This window comes from Ursus americanus, chromosome 1 (genome assembly GCF_024610735.1).
Source record: "Ursus americanus isolate L20-20 chromosome 1, mUrsAme1.1.p, whole genome shotgun sequence".
Taxonomy (NCBI): domain Eukaryota; kingdom Metazoa; phylum Chordata; class Mammalia; order Carnivora; family Ursidae; genus Ursus; species Ursus americanus.
In genome coordinates, this window is record NC_142127.1 from 72978488 (window position 1) to 73002705 (window position 24218).

The 24218-nt window shown below is 38.9% G+C and overlaps 1 protein-coding gene across 3 annotated transcripts in view; it reads right to left on the reverse strand.

Moving 5' to 3' along the window:
• SATB2 (SATB homeobox 2) overlaps positions 1–24218 on the reverse strand; it is a 217613-nt gene that overhangs the window by 68376 nt on the left and 125019 nt on the right. For all 3 annotated transcript variants that reach the window (XM_045806409.1, XM_045806408.2, XM_045806407.2), the window contains exons 8-10: positions 20463–20675; positions 16052–16207; positions 1066–1263 (exon numbers count right to left, since the gene is read on the reverse strand). In XM_045806409.1, coding sequence (XP_045662365.1) covers positions 1066–1263; positions 16052–16207; positions 20463–20675 — 567 coding nt within the window. The remainder of the gene's footprint in view (positions 1–1065; positions 1264–16051; positions 16208–20462; positions 20676–24218) is intronic.

The window sequence follows — 24218 nt, forward strand, 5'->3', positions numbered from 1 at the left end:
TGATATAATGGACCCGTTGATTTCTGGTTCTCCTCCAGGTATGTGGGATGAGATCGAGGTAAAAGGAGACAAGGAAACCTCAGGGTAGAACATTTTGCCAAGTCCTTTACCACCTGTCTTCTGATATCTTGATCAAGAAAGGCACCCCACCCTTCCTTCACTCTCCTCATCTTCTCTTCCATTCTTCACACACATGCGTGCATTCCTGCTTCCTTCTTGCTACACCCAAGGAGGCTCAGACAGAAGCCCTGCGGGTCCTCTTTGGTGGTAGTTGGGACTGCTGGTGTTGGACAGTAGGACAAATCTCAAAACCTATCCAAAACTTTGTGGGCAAACTCTAAGGGTCAAAATTTGGGGTATTAGCCTAGTGAACATTTCTTCCTAAAAGTCACTGATTTTAGACTGCAGCAAGGCGCAGGAGCTAAACTCAATTGTTTTCAGAAATAAATATTTTTTTCTCTCAATGAGAGCAAATACTAACCAAACAAAACATGCAACGCAAATGGACACAGATTTCTAAAAGACAGGAAGCCAAAAACAGCAAAAACTCATCTTAAAATTGTAAGAATCTATCACAATTTCTCTCAAAGGTTCAGTTGAGCTAAATGGTATTCTCTAGCTCATGTGGCTATTTCTTCTCCTCAGCCTAGTCAAACTTTCCTTGAGGGATTTTAGATTAGTTTATTAGCTACTTCAGAGTTTTTTCTTTATAGAAAATGACGGAAACTATGAACTATGTTTTCTGATTGGGAGATTTAATTCCCCACAAGTGCTCTGGCTTCAGAGTCCCACAAGTAAAACACTCAGGAAAGCAGCTGCCATTGGATTTGACTCCTCACTCATTTTTCTCTGTGTGAGCACGTGCATGTGTGTGTGTGTGCATGCACACACACGTGCGCGTGCACACACACACACTATACCCACTATGAGAACAGGGTCCTCTGTCCTTGGAGACATGGCAGGAGACACTCTTCAATGGGAGGTGGTGTGGTGTGCCCCTTTGACCCTTGACAGTTGCTAGAACCAATAGTCCTGCTCAGGTTAGGGGAAGGAGGGGAAGCTGACCTGCACTGGCTCAGGGGGAAGCTGGACCACGTGCTGCATGCGCTCACTGTGGTGATGTCTTGACTCTTCCTCATAGATCACATCCCTCTCATGCTGGGGAAGGTTCAGGAAGCGGCGAATGGTACAGAGGTTCTCCCAGAGGGTGCGGTTCTCTGGGCTGGGATTCTCCTTCCAGCGGAGCAGTTCGCACAACCAGCCCTAGAGAGAGAGAGAAGGTCACCTGGGTTAATCTGTAGGGTGCAGAGCAGCGGAGGATGGCTGGACTGCAGTCCAGTGCCATCTCAGGGTAGCATATTTTTCTGTCAAAATTGTTCCTACCAACCCAGGAAGACATTGCAACAGCCTGACAACTCTAAAAAACCAACCAATGCCCAAGAGTCTTCATGCTTGTTAATTACCTTATCACCCTTCCTATTGAATATTTTCTCAATGAATTTATGGGTTTTTTGTAAAAGATACTTAAGCAAGGTGACAGTTATCCAATTCTCTGAAAAAAAGAATTCATGTTGCTCAGCTACAATTTTTAAAAATTACCCAGTTGGATAGTTTCCATCCTAAGAGAAGAGTGAAAATAACAAATACGTATTACAACATAGTGAATTCTAAAAAAGAAAACATGTCTGAGTGTAAACAGCACTGAACTCTCTAGAAAGGAAACAGTCTTAGAATTATCAGTAATTCCACAAAATAAAAACCACTTAGCTAGAATGAAAAAGTTGTATATTTGCTCCATCTCTGAATGCCTTGGGCTCTAGGCCCTCTTAACCATCCCCTTCCCGCCACAGCCACACCTGCAGGAAGGTAGGCAGTTGGCCGGGTCACACCTGCAAATGTGTCTCCCAATTCTGGCATCCGGATGTTCTCTTGCTTGAAACTGCATGAGAAAGAAAATGTAATGCAAATAATGATGGATTATATGAAAATAATACAGAGGATGCTGTCAACATCGCTCACTGACTCATGTCAAAATATTTTACCCAGTAGCTTTCTAACCCATCACTTCCAAGCTACATCGCTAATTTTAAAAACAAGAAGTGTCCCACATCACGCCTCTTGCAAGAGAGTAAGAATTTTTCTAAAAAGGTGCATAAATAAACACAAATAACTTTGTAAAAATTAAATCCCAAGTCTCAACAAATTTTATATCATAACTCGTAAGCCAATGAAAGTTCCTGACGTGCATTATAAAAACCCCATATAATATCATAAGCCGTTGTTTGTCTTAACTCTCCACTGTGTCTTCTGCCTTTACCCAAAAAAAGGCAAGATTTGATTATCTCCGCTGCATCAGCCAAGACAGCAACACCAGCTGTTCTCATTGTGCAGCCTCTTCCTCGCGGCCTCCATGTTAATAACCTGATCATTCCATTTTCTCCTTCAACTGCCGGCTGCAGCACCGCGAAGAGACAAAAACCCAGGCCCATCTGCAGCAGCTGTAGGCACTGAACTGTGAAGCCACTGGGGATTTATAAACTAATCTGTAACACAACACTGCCTTGTTTTTACAAGTGAGAGGCCACATTTGCGCAGACCTGATCTTTTCTTGCAATAAACTGGGAGCTGGGGAGAGTTAGAGGGTTAGGAAGAATGAAAACAAGATATTGAATCATTTGCTTGGAAATGTTTTTCCAAGTATTTTCATAGATTTCTTTTCAAGTCAATTGAGAGACAGGTAAATGCTGATCTTCAAGGCACAACATATATGAAAATTGAAGACAATTACATTTTTTAGCCTTATCAGAAAATAAATTATATTAAAAAAAAAAAAACCTCCTAGTCCCAAAGTGTTTCCTCAAGGGTTTCTCTGTACAAAGGAAAGAATTCTTGAAATGGAAAATAAACCATCTGTGGAAAAATAAGCTCCTCTTTCTCTGTCTTTTCACAGATCTGAATAAGTCTCCAACTGAACTCTTTCAAATGTTTCAAACAGGTATGTTTAACATCTCCCAGGGGAAGCTATAGCATAGAGACCAATCATTTAACAGAAAACAAAAACAAAAACCTACATCTGTTAAAAGACGAAGTTCTGAGATACCCAGACCTTCAGGAGGACAGCACCTGCTGTTTCGCTTGAGGAGTGAACTGCATTGTGGGAAGCTGCAGCTTGAAAGGGGACAGGTGACAGCTGAGTGGTATCTCCACTTATGATACTCGGAATGTCTCGCACAACATTCATTGCCGCATTTGATTTATATGCGCTGTTATAATCTGCACTCATTACAATCACTTAGGACAAACTACAGGCCTCGTTATGGACTGTGTGCTGTCTGCCATCAGTCTTTAAGAAGTGTGGTGCTCAATTTGCCCACTGACATGCAAGGTCCTGACCTTGAAGCTATTAGGGAGCAGATTAGACACAAGTGTGATCATGTGTGCAGACATAAGCAAACCAAATTAATTTCTGGCACAGGGAGGTAGCCAACAAGACCCTGTTCTTCGGGCACCAGAGAACTTCCTCAAATCCCTGATGGAGCTGAGCTAATAGCATGTTTAAGGGAACCCGGTTTTGAAGATGAAGCACATTCATGGTATTTAGAGGGTTATTAATCTAGTTTCCCCACAAAGTGTTTGCTTGGCTGATCAGATTAAGGGATGGAGCCTTCAACAGCGCACCCCCACCACAGCAGGCCCCAAGAAATCTGTGATACTTCACAGCCTTGGACATATTGCACCATGTGTACCCAGCTGCTTCAATAATTAGCTTATGAATGTATCAGCTGGTTCTGTGATTTTTATAAATAATAACTAACCTACAGAGCAGAAAGATTGTCAAGAGCCTTACAGTAGCACAAAATTACAAGGTGCTCCTAACTCTAACTTGCTCTTCCACTAAAGGCCGATATTCCCTACAAGTGGCACTCCCATGATGCCATTTCTAAACATCAATTTTGCATTGGAAATGGTAACATACGTTTGTCAGTTTTCGTCGTGGCAGCCATAATTTATTTTCCTTTTGCCCTGACTCACGGCTCATTCCACGTATCTGCATGCTTACCTTCCAGAAATCTATTCTTCCACCCCACTTCCCATCTCATCCTCCATCTTTTTGTTCACATGATCCTTCCACCAGCCCATCTGGGATGCTTATCTCTGTTTTCTCAATGGGGTCTCTTATTAGCTTGTTTGGTGGCTAATGAATGTGTGAGAAAGTGCCATGCTGCTGCACGAACACACATGTGTGTAACTGTGAGTGAACCCACCACAGAAGAGATAAAGAGTCCCCACATTGGGATTTTTTTCATTTATATAATTTTTGCAAGCCGTCCAAGAAAGTTTTGCAGTATCAGGAAAAAAAAAAGTGTAAATGTCAAATAAAACAGTGACAGATGACAGTATTCTCTATTGAATAGCACTGTTTCTGTCGTGCATGTTCAATGGGAACTCATGAATTATTAATAAACAAATCTCCCTTTTTCTGTTAAAAATCTCAAGTAGGTTTTTTGTTGTTGTTCCCTGTGTGTTATGTGGAGAATTCCAGGAGAATTATTTTTGTTTCAGAAATACTGATACAGAAGTTTATCTGATTTCCAGCCTTGGTCAGCTCTGTGAGCGGGCACCATGACCTCCTCTGTGATTTCTCTTTTACGCTGGCTCTAAGTTCTGACCAACAGTTAGCTGAATATTCACATACGTTAGCCTTTCTAGTATGGTAAAACTGAGGCTAAGTGAATTACAGCTAGGAAGCTCAGACAGTATTCAACCTGGAGCCCTGAACCCTAACTGCTAAGTTCCTGCTCTGACATTAAGTGACTGGGTTACCTTTGGGCAAGTGGTTACCCTCTTACAGCTTCTGGAATATAACTGTAAAAGGAGGGGTTTACAAAAGATGGTCTCTAAGTTCCCCTTCCAGCTCCACATTCCATGATCTGTTACCTTGTTATCTGTCAGAAATAGAAGATAATAATTGGCCATCAGGGTTAAAGTACAAAGAGGAAACCACCTTGACCAAGTGATTATGGGCAACATCACCAGTGATAACGTATGCACATCATGAAGCCTGTGGTATGAGGCACTGCAAAGAACACAAACCAGTATCCGCAGTAGTCTTGCCAAAAATGCATAACCTCAGCTGAATCATGATAAACCCAAATTGAGAGATGTTCAACAAAATAACATACTGGTATTCTTCAAAAGTGGCATTGCCATTAAAAAAGAAGAAAAAAAAGGAAGAAAAAGGAAAGACCTAGGAATGGTCACAGACTGCAGCAAACTAAAGAAAAATAATAACTAAATGCAGTGTGGTCTCTGGATGGGATCCTGGCACAGAAAATGTTCATTAGTGGAAAAACTAATGAAATTAGAAAAAACTTTTTAGTTTAGTTAAGAGTATTAAAACAATGTTGATTTCCTGGTTTTGATAACTGCACTATGGTGATATAAGGTGCTAACTTTAGAGGAAGTTAGGTGAGGGATATATGGAAACTGTACTATTTTGCAACACTTCCATGAATCTGAAATTTGTTAAAAATTTAAAAAATGTTAAAAAAATACAAAGAACATCCAAGCTTACATAGAAAAATATACATGGAATCTAAGTGCAATGATGCCAAGGACTTTAGGGTTAAAACTCTTTTGCCTTCAAAATCTGAACCCAGAGAAGGAATATAAATTTAAAGGCTGCATTCTTGCAGTCAATGTTTAAAGAGTCCCTAAGCATTCAGTCCGTGTAAGTAAATAATATCTATAAATATCTCATTTTAGCCATCTACTCATCAGCCTCCTAAACAAATGTTTCCTTCAGTCGAAAAACAACTCTGACCACCCTTTCCAACTATGCAGGTGAGACGACACTCATACAATCCACGTGTTCCTGAAAAGTTGCATGTCAATCTAAATTTACAAAACAAATCATGTTGCAAATGTATGTGGACTCTTTATGACTTGAAGAAATGAGCCATTATTTCTTTTTAAAAGATCAGTGATAATCCCATAGTTCATCTTTTAGTAAGTTGATAGTTTTATTAAAGATTTAGCTAAATAAGATACCCTTGGTTCCCAATTCAAAAGCATTAAAAAATGCAACAATAAGAACCACAATTTTCTCCTGTTTTTCTTTCATGGTCTTGTCTCCTATCAATTCTTCTATTGACTTTGTGCTCCAGCCATTGTGAATTACTCACAGATTCTGACTATGGTTGGTATTTCCATCTCCATGCATGAAATGTGGGGTACATACCTAATCGTCTGTGATTTCTCTTTAGTTTTAACCAAAGGTTGGTTGAATATTCATATGGTCAGTTTAACTTTTTTAGTATGGGAGAACTGCAGCTAGATGTGTAGGTACATACCCACATGTCATGCATGGAGAATTACAAGTGTTTGAGCACAACTAATACTGTTCATGTTATTCCCTTGGCTGGAAGGTCTCATACTCAACCTTCTATCCCCCGTTGAGAAGCTATATTCCAAAGCTCAGATGATATGGTCTCACCTGATCTATAAGAACTGTTTGCTCACTCCTGTATGACTCCAAAGCATTTTGCTTATACTCTTCTACAAGTTGATCATGATTATTATTACAAGTGGGGATGTGCGTATCCCCATCAGAACGGTCAGCTTCTTGATGGGGGTGGAAGGAAAGTGTTGGTTTCCCACTCATTTTATCATTTTCACAGCAGTGTGGTTTCTTACACATCAAAGATGCTTAATAAAAGCTCATTAGATTGCACTGAAATTATCTGAGTGCATAGAAATTAGCCTACTGGAATGTTATAGTTTGAGAGGGGCACTGCTTCTCAGAAGAAACCCTGTCAAATGTTCTGAGGTTTGTTTTCCCCATCTCTAATGCATGAATATGATAAAGAAAATGGGGTGATCCAATTTACGTTATATATTCATGCATTACATATAATATATAAACGCAAACAGTGACAGGCCTTTCAGAACATTAATTCAGTCTATGATCTTGTATTGAGCACCCATCTAGTATGTGCCATGCAATGTGCTGGTATATTACATATATCATTTGTCTTGATTATTTTTACTGACAAGGTTAATTGAGATCATCGGCAAAGAAGTGAGTATTCTGACTATGAAGCTCAGGAAAAATATCATCATAGAGAAGGACATATAAAGTGGATCTTAAAGGTAGATGGATTTCACCAGGTGGGGAAGGGAAGTGATCAGAAGCACATTCCAAGCAGAGATAACATTATCAGCAAATGCAGAGATTTAGAAAATTACCCCATCCCAGGAATGTAAAGCAATTTTGTGGGGCTAACGCAGTCTAGAAACAGAGGTGGGGGTCAGATTTTAAAGAATAATATGCAAAGAAATTTCATCTTAACACTATGGACCATGGGAGCTAGAGAAGGCTTCTAAATGATATGACAAAGAATTAACTTTCTTTTTTCTTTGTTCTGCTTTCCCTTCTTTTCTCCCTCATTCCTTCCTAACAAGAAGTCCTTAGGGAAAAGACTATGATAAAGTCAAGAATACCACTCATCCTAGCCTCGATCTTTTTTTTCTTTCACAGCAAAATCAGGATCCACAATGGCCTGGTAATGGTAAAGTACAGACTTCATACGCTTCACCCAACAGGAGTTTTCATTATAACAAAAAAATGACATGTATTGTAAACATCAAGCTATATCAATCATTAAAAAAAAAAATCTGTTCTCATCATTTTAACCCTTTTCCTTTCTCTGTGTGTTTGTTGTTGTTCACATGAGAATTTTTTTACAGGCTTCCAGGATTAAAAATGAATCAGGAAGGGTAATATCTTATTATTTCAGTTATAGAAAATGTTAAAGGTTTAAAATTTTCAAGTAGACAATAACTGAGTGACATTCTCCGAAGTACGTACCAAAGGCTGAGTTTGAACCCTAACAGAAATGGCTTTGAATCCCATAAACTTCAAACCTTACCCTTAAGTGATGGGGGAGGGGAAGCAAATGGGAAGACAGGGTTCCTGTCCGTGGTACTGAAATGTCACTGTGTACCAAGTAACTTGTTTTCCCACCCCAGGACACTGGTAATGACTCCAACTTCTCCCAGGTCCCATGTTCTTTTCCCTTAAAAAAATTGAGGTTTATGTTGGTGACAAATTTCCTAGTTTTTATACTATTTTAGAATAAATACAAACCAGGATTTGCTTAGCAACAAACACAAGTTTACAGCCTAGTCTGATCTACAAAGAGAGAGACAGAGTAAATAATCTGTTTGCACTTGCCTTGAAGGCAAGGCCTTGTCACAGTCGTTATGCTGTATTGTGCTGCTCAATGTGCCTAACACAGAGCTGATAAGTGAATTCAATCTACAGATAGTAAGTACCCTCCACCCCCTTTGCCCCTCTAGGAACTCCAATGAATGAATAAGTCAGCAAATGAACAGTTCTTCAGGAGAATGACTCAAAGTTTCTTGCACAGAAATGTAAAAGGCCATTTACTCACCCACATCCTCAATACAGAAAATGTCAGCATATGCAACCAAAAGGAAATGTTTTCTGAGTGTCTCTAAAGAAAATTCATATTATTAACCACAGACAGTCGCTTTCTAAATGGAAGCACAGAAAGTCCCCAAACAAACTTTTGTAACTGTGAAAGGATTTCTCTTCAGTTGGTTGAGACTCTTCTGAAGTGTGAAATGAGCCAGATAATATTCAGCTCTTGTTTCTTAGTCACCAAATTCTCTTTTCATGAATCCAATAAGTGTCTATTAAAATAAATAAACCCCCTAATGATTCAAGATAACCTAATCAAGAAAACTGAAATGGATAAAAGGCTAACTGCAAGGGAGACTTGTCAAGGGCTTCAGTGACTCCCTGATGAGGAGGTCATCTAAACCTGAAAAAGGTTTGCGCTGAGCATTTGGTTACAGTTCAAGGTTAATTATTTTATACCTTGAATGTGGTAAGTAAAAATGATCTGCTTCTTTTTGTATTTTTCAAAATTATACACTGAGTTCTAAACTATTTTCATGGGGTCCAATTTTCAGCTGTCTCTGGGCAGGTCTCTTAAATTTCTACGGATGTGTTTGAAAGATTGAATCTGTAATTGAGAGTAATGAAAATTTTATTTCAGAACAACTCCTTAACTTCTGTTATGGAGGGCTCACGACAGGAGGGGATTTCATAAAATCTTGTTGCCCTTCTTAACAAAGATATATGGGATAAACATAGCTATATAATAATGTGGACATTTGGTATGATTTTATACAATTATGCACACAGATACATACATGCATACATGGGAACATGCACTTGAAAAAGCCATCTATATTTGCCAAAAAGATGAATGAATCTCGAATCTTGTACTTCCTCACTTAAATACTAGAAAGGTATTAACAGCAAAATGTGCTAGGCTGAAACATTAAGCAGAAAACAACCACATATTTCCAGTTCCTAACTTCAGGTCCAAGTGCCACATACCTGTGACGTAATACTATATATTTTGCAAATTGCCTCAAGAACTTATAAGTACATGGGGGAAAAAACCCAGACACAGCAGAAAACTGTGAATGAGACTCTTTTTTTTTTTGGTGAAAGATCCGAGCTGTGACCAGAGTGAGGCAAGCAAACGATTAATGTGCAAAATTTAAGGACTGTGGCTCTGAAAGTGTGTGCCTCCTTAAAATCTGCATCAGCCTGCCTCAGCCTGGTCTTGGTCTGTGAAAGGAACGTGATTCAACAGTTTCTACTGTTGAAGTGGTAGGAACTCGTCATAGGCACCAACATTCTCCAGCTGTAAGAACCCTGTTTAACCCAACGTGCTCTTTGTAAGAGGGCTGGGAGGGTTTAGAGAAGTAGTTTTAGTATGTCAACCTGATTTGCTTCACGTGCAAGTTTCCAAAGGTGCCGTGTCATGAACTGGCAAAGTAACCTAACTCAAGGATTTCTGTAGTAGATAAAGATGTGCTTAAAAGCCATACAAAAACTTGAGCGATGGGTAAAGGTATCTGACATTTTAAGAACTGCATATGAACTCCGTGATTAATCTTCATTGATATCTAATTAAGGGCTCTCTTAAAAGTCGTTTTAGGGCATGAAACATTAACATAACTAATTATAGGGATAGTGAAAAGAACCCAATTTCTCACTATAAGGTTGATATAAAAACTGAGATCTTGAGGGAATTTCTGCTGATAATCTCTCAACAGAATGTAATCTTTTGAGATTATGCTGAGAAAAAAAAGGCAGAGGATGAAGGGCTCAATTTGATGCTTAAACATCATTGTGTTGACTGCCTACCTTAGTTTGGTATTTGGGGATATTGAGAAATCTAATTTCTTCACTACTTGGCATCATAACTTTTTTCAAATGGTAATTGTAGTGTAAATATATAATACTTTTTTCATTTGAATTTGGTGGATAGCCCTGACATTGTAGTAAACATGCCCCAACTGACAAAAGTAGAAAGTGCTCCTTGATGGGCTGTCAATATGATCACATTATAAAGACACTTGCCCAGCAGGAGGGACAGCGACTGAGGCTGGGCTGCATACCTCATTTTAACCTGCCTTACATGCTAAATATGAAATGGCAAAAGCAAAATAATTAGGAGTGAGACAAAGACCACCAACTCATTTTACACAGGGTATAGTATTATTATTAGTTCCTGTCACTTCTTATACCAGAGAGATGGGGCATTCGTGCAAACATCTATTTCCAATAGCCTGAGTTATCCCAGCTCCAATAAAGCCATTCCATAAAGGGAACGTAATCAGAGAAATGTCAAACATTTTTTTGAGCAAAGTGGCAAAACCTTAATCTTGTGCGGTATTTTCTAAAGTCTAAGAAACTAATAATGAGATAAAAGGTAATATTTTATACTTTGTAAATTTACTCGCCTACATGAAGAGTTGGCCTTAAAAAAAAGAATTATAGTTTTAACTTGTCTTATAATGATGTGTTGTACAGTATGATCTCGATTAGGATATAAACACGCATGTGCACACCCATACACACACTATACGTTAGAAAGATTCTAAAATGTGAACAGTAACTATGTCTGCGATGTAGAATTACAGGTGATTCATGTTTTTGCCTTTCTACTTTTCTTCATTTTCAAAAATGAGGATGCTATTACTTAAGTAATCATAAAATGAGGTAATTTCTTTAAAAAAGAAATATGTTCAACTAAATTGTGCCTGGGGCATTTTTAAGAGACACAAAAGCAAAGATTAATGTGGTAACCCCTGACCAAATGAAGGAAACATGTTAGCACATATACTGAATGTGATAAAAACTCCAACAGCAAAAACCAATAAAAGAAACAAACCAAATAATATATCCCTTATTTTTCTTTATGTAAAGTTGTGTGTCTTTCCTTTGTTTTTGCTTTATTTTAAAAGGAACTGCCATGAAGAGCTGCATATTTTAAATCATTCAGCCCATTAAGTAAATTAGACCATTATAAGGAGAGATTTTTACGAGAGGGAAGAAAGTTCATAAAATCTGAGTTTGTAATCGACATCTAAAGCATAAGTAGCCTTCTGCTTAGCAATACAATTTATTAAGTCAGTAAGAACATGGAATAGCTTTTTTGGGGGGGGCTAGAAACATAAGTAATAAGGAAGGAATAAAGGTCAGTACACAAAATCTACTTAATCCTAATGTACATGAAGAGTAGAACATACTGAAACCCAATCACTATGGAGAACCCAGCTTCTATGGGGAAAAGGATTTCAGAACTGTGTACTGGAGGCCAGAGACTCATCTTCCCCATCTGCAGTGGGATCATGATGATGGCTCCCTTTGTAACTTCTTTGTGAAGGAGAAATAAGGACTCTCCTATCCCTGATCCTAGTGCTAGCCCCTGTAGCTTGTGGGACTGGGACAGTATATGTGGGCAGGGAGGGGAACTCCAGAGTCTTTAAATCTTGGCAGGGATAAGGACATGCTACGTTATCTCACCAGAGAGCCCCCCCGGGTCCCTGTTTGTTCCGATGGCTTCCTTTGGGGTTGGCCCTGTCATCACCAGCATCTGAGATTTCACAACCAGGTTATTGATCTCTCCTCTCTGCAGTGTGCCAGCCTTCCTCTACTTTTCTCATGCAGAAAGCAACCCCCCCTCACCACCACCAAAAAAGTGGGAAGCAAACCCAGTGCCCTTTTAAAGTTTTTGTTCATTTGTTGTCTTTTATTTTTTTTTTTAATGGGGACAAGGGAGAACAGAAATTGAAATAAGCCCCTTTCAGTCTTTCTACCTACTCTATTCTCACCCAAACATAGTAGGAAAAGGCAGTTACATTTGTAGAGTTGGGTCTTTGGTTATACAAATAATAAAGATTTAAGGTTTTTTGCAAAAAAACCCACAAAAAACCAAAAAACAAATCCACCAACTTTAGATCATCATCAGCATTCTATGAGCTGAAGTACTGTAGACTACGAAAAGGAGCAGAGGTCAGAATATGAGAGAAGCAGTGAATTTGTTTCTGGGGAAAGGAGCAGTAGGTGTCAAGGGAAAGCAGCGTGGCTGCAGATGCTGTCACAGAGCACATGGCCAGCCCTGGAAGACTGCAGTGGGCTGCTGCATTTCCTCTCTCTGGATTTCCACTTCCCAGATCATGTGTGATAAGCTGCAGTTGGGGAGGAAGGAGGAGAGCCACCCCACAGGGTGTAAGAGGAACAGGGAGAGGACAAGGAGCTCTAGAGGAGCATGGAGTTCCTGCAGCCACTCAGACTGCACTCTGGGGTGCTCGTTCCCTGCTGGCCCTTGGTATGTACAGGTCATACTGAAGTGATCAGAAAATGTCCCGTATGGTTTTAAATTGTGGCTCCTACTAAGGACCCCTCCTACTAAGGACTCCTATTTCCACAAAGAACAATCACCAACTATAGTGTATTCTTTCCCATGAAGACCATCAACAATCTGAATATTCTGAAGGAAAAAAAAAAGATCATCCTCAGAATTCACATGCCTACACGCTGATCCTAAATTGAAATGAAGGAAAAGTTAAAGATGAAATAAACCTGTATGCATAAGCATACCTTTTCCTCATATTGTTTTGTTCTGCTTTCCCATCTTCGGCTCTTTCTCTCATGGGAGAGAAAGGCAAGGGCAAATAGGAGATCCAGAGGAACTGGATGATAGACTGGCAATGCATAACAAAGGAGCTAGAGCTGAGCTGGACAGAGGCGTACAAAGGCATCCTGACATAACCCACGCACGAAGGAAACACACACACTCCAGTAATGTACTGTCACCAATAGGACCACAGACGAAACTGCACAAGGTTGTCACCCTTGCAACCCCTTTTCTGAAGCCCTCCTGCCATTGTGTCCCTAAACACTTACAGCCCTCAGGGATCATCTTGGCCCATCACCCTAATCTCTCCAAAACTTTCCTTTCTTTGTTCCTTCTAACTCTCATTCAAAGCTTGCCTAACACACAGTTAGAGGTTTTATTCTTAATAGTTGATGACAGCAACTCACACCAAAGAGTGGATGAAGTTTAATGGAGGGCTTGTTTCTATTGTAAAAGAAATGTGAAACGGAAGGGAAGGGGTTGCTACCCATATTTGAACTGGGCTTCAAGGTTCCAAACCTACTCCAGGTCACAAGAGTTCCTGATTAAAGGTTCTTCTAATTTCACCCCCAAGAGAAGAGAGAGCCCTTGCTATTCTTTTGCCTCACTCCCAAGAACTTCTGATTCCTCCAAAGAAACAGAGAGAGGGAAGAAAGAAAATGCAGGAGAGGAAGACAGTATCTTTGTATTCTCTGTCCTCACAATCCAATAAAGAGGGTGAGGCCACTTCCCACTGCAGCTTGGAGAGGCTAAGTACTTTGGCCAAAGTTCCACTATTAGTCACACAGAGAAACACACACACACACAGAAACGCACCTTATGGATATATGCCAAATATATATATATGCAAAGTACCAAACTGTATAATTAATTTCACAAAATATGCTCTTTATGAAGCAAATGTTGGTACGTACAAAAGAGAGTGAATATCTTATGTTAAGTTGCCTTTGAAGCTATCAGGTAAGTTCACTTTGTTGGGGGGTATCACTTTTTTTAAATCTTAACACCTGATTTAGTCTAGTCGGTTTTCTAGTCAGCTATCTATCTACAACAAGGTTCCCCATTCATAAATCAGAATGAGGTCACTGTCCCAATGAAAAAAGGTAAAACCTTAAAGCACCTTTATTCCCACTGAGGCTCAATCACACCCTTCAACGTATTAATTCCCAGAACTACATTTTCCTCCAGATTCCACAAAATCAGGGCTACCGAGTTCTTCAGGAGGGATCAAAAATTTGGCAGGCCAAGCTTATGCCAACTGGCAGATACAGCTTTCAATCAGCCACCTGAATTATTTTGGGAGGCCGGAGGCATCACCATTTCCAAAAGCCACAGCGCCGAGTCAACAGAAAGATTACAGGCAGTTTGAATCAAGCCCTCAGACTATGGGCTTCAGTTTTTCTTCAAAGCTGCTTAAGAAAGAAGGACTGAGTGAAACTTTGATATTTACGTCAAGTCACGACTAAGGGGTAGGTTTGCAAAATCAATTGTGTAGTTTTTATACTCACTGCACATTTACCACATATGTCCTTTATTACACAGTGGAAAACCATTAAATGCACAGTAGTTTTGCCAAGTGGCATTATGCATTTAACAGCTTTATTCGTTTAACAGCTCCAACTCTCATTATATTTTGCCATGTGGTACATGGGATTTTATGCATTTAACAGTTTAAGAAGGCTCTATGGTGTTTTCTTTTCATGTATTTCATACTATGGTTGGACATCGTATCTTAGCAAACTGTATTTCAATGATTTCATTGATGAGCGAAGAGTAAGAATAACCTGGAAAAATTACTACATTGAAATTAAAAAGGCAAATGAGTATTTCAATTCTCTTCAAAATTCCTTGATATTCTACTCCTTTCTCTTTATCAACATCTGAAAAATAACTTAAGTAAGGTTACTGCAAAACTATAGGTAAAAAAGGCTAATCCCAAAACAATAGTTAGTCTAAATACAATATTTAGCTATCTATCATTTTAAAAATGATAATTTAATTTTCATTGAAAACCTTCCTGCTTAATAGAAATACAATATTCAGTAACTCCCTTTCTTTTCAGCACACAACAGAAGATCTGTTAAGGAGATGCTGGACCATTTTACCATTTACATATGTGGGATGAAAACATTTGTCATGCAAGGCCACAGAGGAAATCAAGCTCAGAATCAAAGGACTCTCAAAATTATGCTTCAGCTAACTTTTGTTTCCTCCACCCTGCCTGGATAATTATTCATCCTAGGGATAAATAAGTAAGCACCTCAACCTAACCCATTTTAGGATAGGGTAGTAGTTATCCCTTTAAACAAATTGAAACAGATAGTGGATCCCATCAACTGTTGCTGCTTTCAGAAATAAAAAACCTAAGCATCTGTTTACCCTTTTCCCTGGAGCATTCCATTCCCCACAATCCCGGCACTGAGAAATTGTACTGGATAAGCTTCTATGTTTTTCTGTTATAAATTTTAGCACTCATTCTGGGACCCCCACACACACACATGTGTTTTCTCCTGGAAAAAACAACTGTATTCTACACATAAAAGAAACACCTGACATGGCAAGGTGTTTCTGGGACTGGAGAAAAGAGTTATTATAACAAAGTCAGCAGTTCCCCTGGTGGGAATATCAGAGGGGATGACACAAGATTCCAACTGGGTCTTAGGAAGATGCTATTTTGTACATGCTAAGTTTTACTCAAATATCAAAAACAAAAAAATAAAGAGAGAAAGAAAGAAAAGGGATACATAGCAGTGCTTAGAATTATGAGAGAAAGCATTCAAGGCTGATGCTTTTTAGAAAAAAAAAATCTTTAAAAGAAAAAATCTGGGTTTTAACTTAGTCTCTGTTTTGAACTCCAGTGGGAATAAAAGCAAACCGTAGAGGAAAAGGCAGAACATGACAGGTTCCCTAGGGATTATTATTGTTATTATTATTATAGGAACAGATGTATTTTTATTGGTGGGAGAAGGAGAATGGTCTAATTCCAGCCCTCGCTTTCACTCTTTTAAAAAACCACTCACCTGACTTTTATTTGCAGCCACTTTGGCAAACAGGGCTTGAGACACCTTGGCCCTTTTCATCTCCTGTTGGATCTCGTCATAAATGGCAGCTGTGATGTTGACGTTGGCGCCGTCCACCTTAATGGGGAGGTCTGTTGTCGGTGTCGAGGTTTTGGCCTACCAAGAGACCATGAAAATAATAATTTAAAAAGTGCTGCATTCAGCCCAGCCATCTGTGCAGAAATTATCAAAGGATTTCAGTCAGCTGATGCCAAACTGCATTAGCTACAAAGGGACACTTCCTGTCCATTATTCTAATCAGGTTAATTGTGATTGGAAATAATTGCAGTGCATTCCTATAGGACATGCAGAGTCCTGTCAACCCTGTCCTGTCAACCCTGTTCTTTTCCTCACAGTATCCCAGACAATTCACAGGTAGGATGACTACTCTGGACACCAAACTATGAGAAATCACTAAACTGCAAAACAAGCATGCAGAACACACACGCAGTTACGTTTTTCTTTCTAAAAATGGCACACCTTGGAGGAAGAGCCATTTCTTCCAGAAAAAAAAGAGTAAATGGGTAGAGGTCTCTAAATAATAAATTATTACTCAATTTAATGCACTCCCCTGAGTCTCTCTCATTCTTTATTAAAGCTTTACATATGTCATTTGAGTATGTATGGTTTCCCATCATTATCATCATTATGCTACCCAGACAGTCACCTAATTTCACCTAGGAAATCAGTGGAAATGAAACAAAATTTCATTTCATAAAACTAGGCTTCAGAATGCCTTTGATGTGCCGTTTTCATTTCCTTAAACTCATATTGTGGTTTTATGTATTCTGCCGTGCTCGTTTTAATTGAATGATTTCCCATCAGCTTCAGAGACAAATGAAGGACAATACAGAAGGTGTCTGTACTTCTTGGGGTTAAGATAACCCTAAAACATTTGCATCTCCATGATCCAAAAGACTGCCAGAAGCATTTACTCTGCTGTGTAATGAGAGGGGGCTGGGAAGCCTTCTCAGAACCCCTGGCAGCAGGACTCCAGGAAAAGTCACCCCTGATTTTTGGTTCCTGAGCATACCTGACTGATTTGAACTAAACTGGATATTTTTCTGTCTCCACTTACCCTAGAATCCCAAACCAGGGCGGTTGTCACCAAATCATTACTTTCCCTCTACAGATGCCCTGAGCTAGTCCCCCAGTGAATAAGCAGCATGCAGATTTGGAGAAGGACGCAGCATGCAGCCTGCACACCGTGGGATCATGCTCAATAGCACCTTGAAGTCGGCGTTAACGTCCTGAGTTTCTGTGAAGGCTTTCATTCCTAAGAGTGCTCACGGATTTTTGCATTCTCCTCTCTCCCTGCCTCCTACTATTTTCTAATTACCACAAAGTAATAATAACTACAATGTATGTGGTACTTTTCATTTGCCGGGCACTGCAGAAAGTGTTTTACTTTTGTTATTTCATTTAATTCTTTGAGGAACCCAGGAAGTTGGACTTTATTATTTCCATTTTACTGAGGAAGACAACTGAAAAGAAAAGAGGGTACTGAACTTGCTGGAATGACCTGCAGTGGCAAGTGAAGGAACCACGATCTGAACTCAAGCATTTTTGGTTCCAGAGCACTGGCTCAGGACATTGTGCTATCCTACCTCCAAGATCTCCAGTCTAGGCTGGGCACTGCTTTTACAAACATCTTCGTGCCTTCTAGTTTGGGGTCTTCCCATAATTATCCAATTTTCTGTCATTTTTAAAAAAGAAATTCCTTTTTTCTTCTAGTTAATCCACAGTGCTTTTCCTGTTAAGTGCATATTTTAGCATATCACTCCTGCCTTTCTCAACCAAAATTTCTTCATTAGCCTCACTGACTATCTCATCTTACCTGACCGGTCAAATCTGCTCTAGAACCCTCAGGGCTAAAACAAACACTTCAAGGCACTATAACATATGGTTAGGAGCCCATGCCTTGCAATCAAAATAACCAGGGTTCAAATTCTAGCTCTACCACTCAGTCATGCAACCTTACACCAATTATTTAACCCATTTAAAAATTCTCAGTTTTCTCATCTGTAAAATGGGACTAACAACACAAAATGGTGAGGTCTGAATTCATGCAAAATGTTCACAATACCTGATACACAGCAAGTGCTCAATAAATGATCATTCTTATCTTTATATTGTTGTTTTGTCATTGTTAAGTATGTCCAGAAATACTGGCCCACACAAAGATTATGAGAAGGGACTCTGAAGGATTAATTTAACATCTTAAATTTCTTCCATTTGTTTTAAACCAATTATAAAGTATTGATGTGGTCTGGGAAATATTCTCCATCAACCTATACGGGCTGCCTGGGTGTTCTAGAATGCTGACTTCAACTAAAAGCTTCATCAGTGGGTGCTCCTCTAACATTTGTTCTCACAATGAAAGCTTTACTAAGGATCTTTACTACTGAGATATGTATGTAAAGAAGTTTGAGTAAGTAGGTAATCAGAAAATGTTTTAAAAGACGTTAATAACTTCCTTTCCTCAAATTTTAACTAACAGAAAAAGAAGAAAGTTCCAGAGAATGTGCAAATGCCAATGCCATGACTATATTCTCAATAACATTTTGAGAAAAAGATTTTATACTTATTTTCAGAAATCTCAAAACTGTGAACTTAAATGATCAATTTCCCTGTAATTCTTGTCCTTAAAGGGCACTTCTACCTAGGAATTTTCTAGATGAGATTTTTCTGCTATTCAATAAAGCAAAATACTGATGCTGTTTTTCTTGGTAAATTGGTCGGACTCTGAAAGCTATCTGGTCTTTGAAAAGGTGTCTAAGAAATAATCTCACTAAAAAAAAATTACAAAGAAGCAGAAAACGAACCACCCAGACTTGAGTTATTTTCTAACAAGTAGAAGTGACTTTCTGAGTTGGTTAAATGGCCATGAAGCAAGGCTGGACTCTCTATAATGATTTATTGGCCTTCAAAAGTGGCAAAATTATTGGTGAATTTAATAGAAGCAAATATTAGTGCAAATTAACAACTCGTCCAACTCAAAAGCTCAATATGCATGCCCCAAGATTTTAAAAAAATAAATAAAAAGAAAAAAGCTTGGTTACATTCATCCAAAGTAAGCAGTCAAGAGACTTATTTTTGGTTAACAGTAACTAAATCCCATAATTCACCAAAGACTAAGTTTAAGTATCACAGTTTGGCACCACATGATAGAAAATGATCTTCAATTAAAAATCTATTGCAGAGCGAAAAAAAAAAAAAAAAAGTTATGTGTGAAAAAAAATGGATATACTTGAAAAAACTCAAATATTTCTACTAGAATAAAATTCTGTTTCTATGTTTAATCAGTTCCTTGGAACTTACTAGAAAACACTTCTAACACCAAAATCATAGTATCTATGCAAAAAAACCAAAGCAAAGCAAAACAAAACAAAAACACACAAAAAGCCAGACAAACCTTTGGTTTCAAACTACCCATTTTTCTGATATGTACAAATGTGTACCTGTTAAATATTTGTTTTGAGATATAACTTGCAGCTATCCTAGCATCAGTGAGTGAGATGGCTTTATCATAAATCTATTGACTAGTAAAAGTTTAGGGGGAAATTGAAAGAAGGCTACAAATGAATGGGCTCAAATGTGAACTGGAAAGATCGCTTGGCTGACTCGAGACCTTGACCCCTTTATAAAGTTAGGATCTCTGAAGCACACAGCATTACTAGATGTATGCGTTTGCAGGAAGACCAGATCAGAATGCTTTTAAAGTGTGGAAAAAGGAGGGAAAGAAAGCTGAGTCATCGAGTTCTGTAGGGAAGATCACCCTAGGAAGGAAAATCATGAAGGCCTACTTTCCACTACTGTGTTCTAGGGATCACTGAATGATCTCCCAAACATTCTGACCCAGCCGCTGCATATGCATGAGTCCACCACACACAGATTTCTCCATTTTGTCTTTTTCAGATTGCATAAAGAAGAGTCTGGATTACTCCACTTGTCCCCTGCCCCCAACCCTCACCAACACCCCCCCCCCCCACACACACACACCCAGTATCCAAATAAATAGTTTAAGGAAAAGCAGTGTTCTTGTTATGCAAACTCAGCTTCAACTCAAATCCCCCACCCTGGCTTAGATAACTAAGCAGCTGTTCGTAAGCATTCTAGAGCCTACCTAACCACCCACTCCTGCCCCTTCTGTGGAAGAATGGTACTTTTCCAAAGGGACAGGAATCCATATGACACAATAAAGGATAACCACTATTACATGGCCAGAGGTTCACATCCTCTGACCAACATGATCAGTGAATCAAGAAATCCTTGAATTAAGTCTCTTAGTTTTTGAGAGAAACACAGTTATCAGTGAAGGCAAGATGTTTCCAAGGCCAAGAATACAAAGTCAGTGGAGCAAATATCTCACCTGAGGGGTTCGGGAGGAGCTGGGACTGCTAGAGGCTGACGAGACCATGCTCACATTGGGATTCATGCTCCGCTCTCTCTCGTCCTGGTATATGCGATCCCGCTCCACTTCCGGCAGATTGAGGAAATTCTGCATGGCCCTCAAGTTTACTAAAAGAGACTGAGAGGCTGTCCGAGGGTCTTCTTCCTTACGCAAAATCTCAGACAACAATCCCTGATTAAATGGAAACAAAAAAACAAAAACAGGCCAAGTCATATCTGCAGGTATGTGTGTGGTTTCCATCATCTGCCCCCCTCCTCCTTTATTTGTTTGTTGTAACCAGCTGGCTGTGATGTCAAGAACCTCAGTCTAATTGCTGAGGGTTCTCCAGCAGGAAGATTTTGTGAGAATGTGCTTGCCTTCCAGGGCTGTGCCTTATTCTGGACTGTTCTATTCTGACACTTTATCATCACTGTAATAATCGTCAGCATACAGAGATGCCAGCTAGCAAGGTAGGCGCTCGGAAGGCTTGTGAAACTGCACTTACCACCAGGTGCCTCCTACAAGTATTTCAGGAACTGTTAGAACTCTCTCTGCTTGAAACTGGGAACACTTGGCAGTCCTGCTCAGCTTTACAAATCTGCCAAGTTTGGTAAATTTAGTTCCGACATTTAAACAGCATGGGAGATTTACATCGACTTAAAAAAAAAAAAAAGTTTGGCTGAATTTCTGTGTGACCGGCCACTGTTTTCAATATAGATGTTTCTCATGGAAAAAAAAAAAAAAAGACACAAAGCAAATGTCCATAACTTGTGTTAACCCTCTGATAGAGTCCCAATCCACATACATAATTGGTATCCTTGTATATGTACCTGAGGGCACCCAAACCTTTTTTCTGAGATGCCCTCCTGGGGGAAGCTCTAATCCCACCATTAAAGCAATGGAAATACAGTCACATCTGGTGAGGGATCACAGCACACATCAGAGGATGCCATGTATAGGCTCAGATAATTTCTGCATATGTGAGTCATCCATATAGAAAGCTTTAAATAGGAAGCTAGTGTTTTCATGTGCTCTGATGGCAGGAAACTCACAAAGAAAAGGAAAATGTTGACGAGTCTAGAGAAAAGTAGTATGCACTCAAGAAAAGGGCTGGAACACAAGTAACTTGGGCAAAAGTTAAACCATGTCTATTCTGCACTCTTGTTGGATTATCACACAGAGGCATCACTTTACACTTCCAACTCAGGGCATCTTTTCTCAGGGCAGTATGAGACCAGAGTCTAGGATTATCCTCCAGGAAGAGCTAAAATGTTAACCTCTGTATCTTAGAACACATGGGGGAACCCCAAATCGTGAAAGGTAGATGCCAAAGACATTTCCACTGAGGGGAGTATTAATACAAAGAAAACACTATCAGGTTTGTAAAATATGGCTTAAATATAAAAAGGTGTTGGATGCAAGAAGAATATACAACCTTTGGTTGGGCAGAAATCTCCAGGGTAAGATAGGCAATTTTTAAAAAATAAGTAATGCATCATAATGTAGTGAAGCAAATGTCACAAGAATGTGCATCACACAACCATCAGCACTCCAAGGACGTAATCACCACTCAAAATACCATGTAAGACAATTTACAAGGAATCTACAAGTAGTATGCCGCACGATAGTTCTGCAACATGGGTGTCATGTTGCTTTGATTAGAGAAGTCTTTGCAAATAAGAAAATATGCCATACAATGAAGCTAGAAGAAATGTTAATAAGCGTGTGTCTGTGTACACGCATGCCCAAAGAAAGGAAAAGGTAAACATGTATGTGAAAATACCATATCGGTAAAGTGATTGTAACAAAATTCAGATTTCTTATCATGCTTTTAGAAGCTAGAGACATTTGTCTTCCAGAAAATGTTATACAATCTAGGTACAGATTCTATTTTGATATTAAAAGTCAGTTCTGTCTTAAGTTATCCTACTTTCCACTTCCATGCTTAACTTGAAATATTAATAATGAATTTGTCCTAAGATAAAAATCTCCAAATTAATATGTAGAAAAGCAAGAGGGAATTGGATTTAAAATCAATACCAATAAGACACTAAGACTGATGTTTTCTGAGCTTTCTTTAATAATGAACTCTGCACATATAGGATGAGTTGGTCCCCTCCTCCTCCTTCTCTCCCTTTCTCTCTCTAGCATAAGCAACTTTAGCATTTTAATAAATCTCAGGCTACCAAATGTGCAGGAATGTTAGGGTCTGCATGGATATATTCTTTATGCTAGTTATGACAATTATACTCACGGTATCTCAAAGGCAAAATTTGTAAAAGTATTCTTCTGTGAAATTATTTTTGCAAGTGGAGTACATTATAGTACAGATCTTACATACAAAATGGTGAAATAACAAAAACTGTTGTTCTAATGGACCAGGTTCAAAATAGCAAGTTTGTTCATTCCTAATCAATAAAAAAATTGTTCCGAAGCATAGAGGTCTTTTACTTGTTTCTTGTTTGGCTTGGTTGATTTTATTTTTTCCCCGCACAGAAACTGGGGAAAATCCTTCCCCTTCATTTTTTACATGTTGGACAACCTTACAGGGAAATGAATCCACCTCTCAGAAAAATTAAGACAAAGCATCCTTGTAAACAATGCTCCTCAGCATCATTTCTGAAGTGAATGAGACACAATGTTTGCATTTTGAGGGGCTGGTGGAATATACTCTTGCCTCTGTTTCATTTGCCTAATTGAAGATAAAGTCTCAAACCAACAAGGTGGCCAGTGCTGCCTCCATGGATTGCCCCAGAGAATGAGAACACTGTTCTAAATTATTTACTTAAAGTCTCATCTGTGTAGCCATGGTCCCAAAGCAGATTCTTTTTACCTCACATTTTCAATAACAAGGGGCTAACTGGTGAGCACAAGAGTTTTAGTTGTTTTGTTGAGTCTTTTTCATTTTGGTTATTTATGTGCTCTTCACTATTTAAACTGGAATTTTAAAAAATATAGTCCAAATTCCACAGGCTCATAAATGTAGAGTGAGTTTATTTAGTTAGCTGAAAATCATCATGGGGAAAAAAAAAATCAGAAGAAAATCTATGGCATAATTTACACCACAAACCACCTTATCTAATTATCAAGATAAGTAAATGTTTATCATATTGAAACTGTCTTGAATAGAACATAAATTAATAATTTATCTCACACAAATATTTCTAAAGCCCTTGCCACTATGTTGTCTGGCATTTTAATTATCAACCAGCCAGACAGAAGGTGTCACTTGAACATTCCCATTATGCAGCCCGAGATACAGAGAATACGGCGTGGCACCTGGGTGCTGAGAAAAAAAAATGTACTTTTATGAATAGAAAGGTCATGAATATTGAGGATTTGAAAATTGAGGGAAATTAATAAATTAACCAGGATATTGCCTATTAAACTTTCATATCAGTAATCATATTAAAACATATTGCAAGTATTGAGTAAAGTGGTCATTAAGAATTTTCCTCATTGTAGGCAACAGAGCCTTCTCAAGGGAAAGATTATAACAATTCCCAGCACGGTGTTAGCTGAGGTTATGTAAGACCTGGAAACATGTTGACTGAAAAGGAGTAGAGTGAACATCTGCACAGAGAAGAAAGACACCTTGCACAATAGCTCTTGGGTTACAAGCCACTGAAAAAAGAACGGAGTCAGGCAAAAAGAACCTCAAATTGGCCTTCTCCTTAGCCTTTTAATGGAGGATTTTGTAAGCTAATATAAAGCTTTCCAGTACCCACAAAGAAT